Source organism: Cavia porcellus, unplaced genomic scaffold, assembly GCF_034190915.1.
Source record: "Cavia porcellus strain 051 isolate PalLab524CR breed Dunkin Hartley unplaced genomic scaffold, mCavPor4.1 scaffold_15, whole genome shotgun sequence".
Taxonomy (NCBI): domain Eukaryota; kingdom Metazoa; phylum Chordata; class Mammalia; order Rodentia; family Caviidae; genus Cavia; species Cavia porcellus.
This window is the reverse complement of record NW_026947498.1, coordinates 73,511,481-73,517,480: the sequence shown is the minus strand read 5'-3', so window position 1 is coordinate 73,517,480 and position 6,000 is coordinate 73,511,481. Positions and strand designations below refer to the sequence as shown.

The 6,000-nt window shown below is 50.0% G+C and overlaps 1 protein-coding gene across 1 annotated transcript in view; it reads right to left on the bottom strand.

Annotated features, from left to right (window-relative positions):
* Positions 1-2,736: 2,736 nt before the first annotated feature.
* Positions 2,737-6,000, bottom strand: part of Lmcd1 (LIM and cysteine rich domains 1) — a 60,722-nt gene continuing 57,458 nt past the window's right edge. The window contains exons 5-6 of the mRNA XM_003464097.5: positions 4,911-5,126; positions 2,737-3,358 (exon numbers count right to left, since the gene is read on the bottom strand). Of these exons, the coding sequence (XP_003464145.2) occupies positions 3,200-3,358; positions 4,911-5,126 (375 nt within the window). The 3' untranslated portion in view covers positions 2,737-3,199. The remainder of the gene's footprint in view (positions 3,359-4,910; positions 5,127-6,000) is intronic.

The following is a 6,000-nucleotide window of genomic DNA, read 5'->3' as shown; positions in this document are numbered from 1 at the left end:
TCACGGCTCGTTCTACATTGTAAACGTGACCAAAACATCACACTGCAAGGGATGGATAGGTAAGGTTTGTTATATGCGTGGATAAAAACGCCACAGTGAGATCCAGTGAGAAAAGGAAGCTTAAAAATAAACCCATCACATTTTATCCCATATGTGCATTTATTATATTTTAGAAGTCTGGGGCAGTAGGATCACAAGTTTGAGCCCAGCCTGGGCAAATGAGTGACTTATGGGGATACTGTCTCAAAATAAAAATACTTTAAAAAGGGCTGAGGTGCAACTTAGTGTATATCATCAAAAATAAACAAATACATAATAAAACTTCATAGGGGAAGCTTTTCACAAGCAAATAAGTACAACATGGTTAAAACAGTGCAGGACTCCAGGCAGCCTGGGGCACCGTGAATGCCATGGTGAGGGTGCCTGAAAAGCCCAGAGCAGCGCAAGGCCAGGGAAGCTTCCAGAGGCGGGGCGTGGTGGGGATGGTAGCCGCTCGTCCTAGGTGAGGTGCTCACTATGCAGCTCAGGTCGGCCTGGAGCTCACAGTCCTCCTGCCTCAGCCTCCTGAGTGCTGCAGTCACAGGCACGAGCCCGGCTTTGGGACTGCTCTTGGAAGGAGACTTGCAGCAGTTCAGCCATCAGTGCTGTGTAGGCAGGACCAGATGTCAGCAAGGGGACTTACTAAGGGACTGTCACCAGCCTTGGGCAGGAAATGCGGAAGGTGGGACACGACCTGGGGCTGCAGGAAAGAAAGGCCGTAAAGAGGCTCTCAGAGAGGCTTAGGGCTCCCCCCGCAAGGACAAGAGTCAGGAGAAGGGAGGAAGGCTCTAGTGGCGCTCAGTGGGTCTGTGCTGGGTGGTCACTCCTTCCTGCATGTTTGAAGGCTCTTCATTGCTACTAGGACAGAGACCCATCTTTTTCATCACCCATAAAGTTGGAGCAGGCTGGCTGTGTCCGCTGTCATCCCTCCTCAGTCGCCTCCATCACCCTCCAGCCTTCTGCCACACAGAGCTCCTTTCAGCCCTGCCTGTCTGTGATCACGTGCCTCCCTGTCTCCAGCACAGCAAACAGGTGCTGAATGAACCTTTTTATCAGCTTCTACCACTGGGCCTTTGCACATGCCACTCATGTACGCATCCTTAACCGCTGCTCTCTTCTCGCCTTCTTCACTGGCTCAGCATTGATTCATCCTTTAGATTCTAATTCAAATGTTCCCTTCCTGGGACACAGCTCTTGAAATTCCTAGCTAGGTCCAATCTCTCTTCTAATGCTCCATAATATCGCTAACCTCCATTTAACGGCATCCACAGTAGCTATAATTTTACAGTGACTTTGGGGAGTTTTGTCTGAGGCCTATCTCCTCCCAGGTTATAAAGTCCACAGGGCAATGACTGTTGGTTTTTCAGGCATGTTGTGTTCCCTGCATTCAGCAGGAGAACTGGAACTCTGCAGCACTCAGCGACGAGCATTTGTGGGATGAATAGATGAATGGATGGATGGATGGACCACTAATCCACAGGTGCTTCAGAAAAGGGCCCGAAAAGCAAGTTATACTTGAGAAGTATTTTACAGAATGCATAGAATTAGACAAGATAGAGCTAAAAACCAGCCCAGACTGAGCAGAAGTCTGGGGTAGGGGCTGGGGACTGATCAGAAGAAGCCTCTACTGTCCAGGGAGACAGATATCTAGAGAGATAAAAGGGTTCCAAGAAATCAGAAACATAATCAACTTTGGAAGGATTCAAGCATCCACGTGAACACTTGGTTCTTCACAGATAGTAGATGGCCATGGAGCTCGGGTAAGGTGACGAGGGCCTCACACGTGACTCTGAGAGGACAGAATTCCTGTGAGACTGAGGCCGGATGGAGTGGGCAGCTGAGGCAGGAAACGGCCACTGTGGGAGGCGCTGGGAACATTCCATCCAACTTGAGAAACACACGCATGGGAATCTAAGGCATGATGAAAGCAACTCTAGATGGCAAAATTAAAGACACTTGGCCACCGATGGAGCCGTTTGAGAGTCGAGACTGCTGGTGACTGAGTGTGAACTCCTCGGATGGTGAGGATGAACCTTCTGAACTTTCATGGTGAGAGGTGGCAGGAGCACGCCTGCCATGGGTTCGCCAGCCCTGTCTTAGGACCTCTGTGGTTCTCAGACTTACAGCACTTAAAAAAAATGACACCTTTGTTTTCTTAGACATATGGGAAGGAGATTAATTTGAGGGATGGAAATATCCAGGGAGATCAGAAGACGGAGAGAAAACCTGTCCCAGTGTCACATTCTACCTGGCTCGCTCCGTGGTCTGCTGGCAACAGTTAAGGGCTGGGAGAGGGCTCCTAAACAGCCTTAATTATACAGATCTGGGCATGCTGGCCCTGGTGTCCTGGCAGTGGCTATTGGTTGAGCCTGAGTGGCTCTGCCTGGCAGCTCCAATACTGCCTGTCCCACGCCAGCGGGTCACTCATGGGGCCTGGAGGGTGGCTGAGCTCCTCGGTTCTGGGAGTCTGCTCTTGGAGGCTCCATGGAAGAGGAACATACGTTTCCACCAGAGACCTGGGAGTATCTGCAGTGGGAACCCGGGGAGGGATGTGTCCCCAGAACTGGGTGCCTGGCGGAAATCCTGGGACACTGGCAAAGGGATGCTTCCTGACAGCCCACGCCCCTGCAGGACCGTGGGAAAGTGGGTGCTGCAGAAGTGCCATCTGTGGTGTAAGTCATTAAACACAGGTGCATGTGGAACTCAGAAAAATTTTATTATTTCATCATGCCAAAATGTTGTTTATTTAAAATCAATTTCCACTTGAGAAAAAGGCAACAAATGGCAGTTGGGGTCTGAGCCTGTCCCCAGAAAGGCTCCGTGTCTGACAGCGCTCAGGCCGCCCAGGAGGCTGGTGACTCGGGGCGCACGGCCTTCTGCGGCGTTCTCCAGTGCTCCCTTGCAGGATGCTGCTTGTGTCTTTAGTTGGTTGTAGTTGGGGAAAAAAACAACAGGAAAAGGAAATCCATTCTAAGACTTCTTAAAATATTTCTGGTTTTACAACTACTGACCCTCGAAGATCTACCATCACTCGACCTAGAATACATAAGCGCCTGCTGGGAAAAAACACTGGCGATGCTGCTTGCCGTGGTGGCATTAGCCTCTCGGCATGGCCGCAACTTCTTGGTGGCATCTGATGACTGTGCAGGTGGGAAGTCGTTCAGGAGCGCTTGGACTTGCTGCAAGTCGGGCACAGGAGCTGACCCTTGGTGACAATATATGCCCGGCCGCTCAGCAGCTGCTCACAGCCCTCGCAGACAAAGTGCTTCCGGTGCCAGGCCAGGTCTTCCACACGCTGGTAGTCCTCTGAGAATATGATCTGGGGGTGGGGGGGGGGGTAGAAAACACGAGTGACTCCATTTCTGCCACAGGTAAAGATACAAGTCTTGTGATGGGGGCTCATCCTACCCTGATCTTACTTTGGTCTTTAGAAGTCTTAATGGAAAAACCTGACATACTGTAGGGTGGTCAGTAGAGTATTTGGTGAGGGTCATGGTTGCACCTTACGTTCTCGGGTCAAAAAAAAATTCTCTGGTGTAGGCAAGTTTTATTTATCTAGCATCTGAGATAGCTTTTTTTTTTTTTTGAAAAATCCAAAGGCCAGTTGTGTCTTGAGATGGAAGGACACAATCCATTGAAGACAGCTTAGTAACAGGTAGGCTGTTGATGGCCAATCTTTAAGAGCAAAAACATAGAGGGTCCTTGGGCTTGGAATAAAGTGCCACTTAGGAATATTTACACAGAATATTCCAAGGGGCTTAGGAAGAACGGAATAGCAAACCGGGCTGATTTGGAGACAAGAGGAATTGGCTATGAGTTTTCACTAGATATTTGTCAGCTTTAAGACTGGGCAAATTTAATCTTTCTGTGCCTCAACTGCCACATCTGTAAAACGGGGAACACAAATACTTGCCACCCATAAGGTTTTAAGAGTACGGGATGAGCTATTGCACATGAAATGCTTGGAACCGTGTCTGACCCAAAGACAGCCCCATGTAGTTACCGTGGGTTTTTCTCAAATGTGAATGGGACATTATGTTATCATGTCTTAAAAGGAGCACTGTGAGACATGCATGACATACACCCAAAGCTTGGAGCTCATTAATGACCTTAATAAATGATGGAGAATCCTGACAGCACCTACACTGTGGTCCCCTCAACCCTGAGGTTATCACTGGATCACACAGTCACTAGGTAAGAGGATTATGGGAGCATCGTGCAGAAGGTGGCCGACGGTGAACTTGGGTCAGTGTGGAGCAGACATCTCTAACCTCCGCACATGCTTCTGGCTCCAGACACACGACAGCACAGCCTAGCACTATGCAGGCCCAATCTACTGAGAGCTGCTTTTCACGCATTCCCATATGAGGCCTTGGAGCCCCTTCACAGCAACCACTAGGCTGCATTCCATGACTACACAGTACAGAGGATGTATCATGCTGCACCGTGGCAAGACCCGCTGTAGCTGCCATCTGTTGGTCACTTGGGCAGGCCAGGGTCACACTTATTTATCCACACAGGCTCTCACTTACCCCACCGGGTCTTCCTTAGGCTGGGTGGTCTCATTCCAACTACAGAAGCAGTGGCACCAAGGCACAAGCATTGGTAACCACGGGGCCACAGACACGACTGCAGGGGTGAGCCTGGTGCACCCCCAGGGAACTTCTGAGCACTTGTTAAGTGCCAGGCACTGTGCCAAGGCAGACTTGTCTGACCCACTGCAGGGCCCGTGCTAGGACACCAGCATCAGCCCCATTATGCAGATGGGAAGACAGAGAATGAGGGCATCCAGGGAAGAGTGCCTCAGTTTCCTACCCTGTGGAGCATCATGAAGGCTCCTACTCCCCAGCCTTGCCCTCCGACCTGCCCACCTCATCGCAGCCGGAGCATCGGGGCCGCAGGCTCTCGCAGTAGTGGCGGCCACACCAGGGCGCACCGTCCTTCCAGAAGTAGATGAGGTCCACCAGCGGCTCGGAGCAGCGCACACACACGAAGCAGGCTGGGTGCCACTGCTTGCTGTAGCCAGCCCTGTCCGCGTAGACCACGGGGCTGTCACTGGGAGTCGCGCCCTTGCAGAGCTCGCAGACCTGCACGGTGGGGGAGGAGCACACGGGTGCCAGTTTGCAGGGTGCCTTGAGGGGACCCTGATAGCAGGGGTTCAGCCCCAGCTCCCCAGCACTGCTTCCTGCATGCCTTTGTGCAAGTGGACGCACAGAGGACCAGAGAGTGGCCCTCAGTGTTGTCGCCTACAAGGGAGGATAATGGGTTGTCTCCCTAATCGGTGGTTTGTGAGATCTCAGGGAAGTTTTCAGTTTATGCCACTGCTTCTCAGATCTCATGATTCCCAAGTAGTCTCGAACACTCCACAAAGATTGTATTCATGTCGGTAACTGTGATGCTATTTACTATTAGAGAAGTTACACTTCAGAACAATTTAAATCTTGATTAATTCACTTAATAATAACAACAAACATATAACGTGCTAACAGATATTTTACTATGAAAAATAACGGGAATGAGGGTAGTTCTATGGGGGAGCACATGCCTGGCACACATCAGGCCTGGATTCAACCCCCAGCAATACCTAAATAAATAAGTGAGAAACCAAAACCACTATTTTTATTGTTGTTGTTTTTTGCCTTTTCAAGACAGGGTCTCATTATGCTGTTCAGACTGGCCTTGAACTCACTTTGTAGCCCAGGCTGGCCTCTGATTTGCTGTGATCCTTCTGCCTCAGCCTCCCAAGTGCTGGGATTACGGGCATGTGCCACCACGCCCACCCAACTTTAAAATTTTTTTTTTTCCAGTACCAAGAATTGAACTCAGGATCTTGTACTTCCCAGGCAGGTGCTATGCCACTGGCCCTAACACTATATTTTTTTAAAACTGAAAATTTTTAAAAACAAAACTACTAAGTAATGCAGATGATGCCAGGTACATGGATTAGAAGATTCAGTCCTA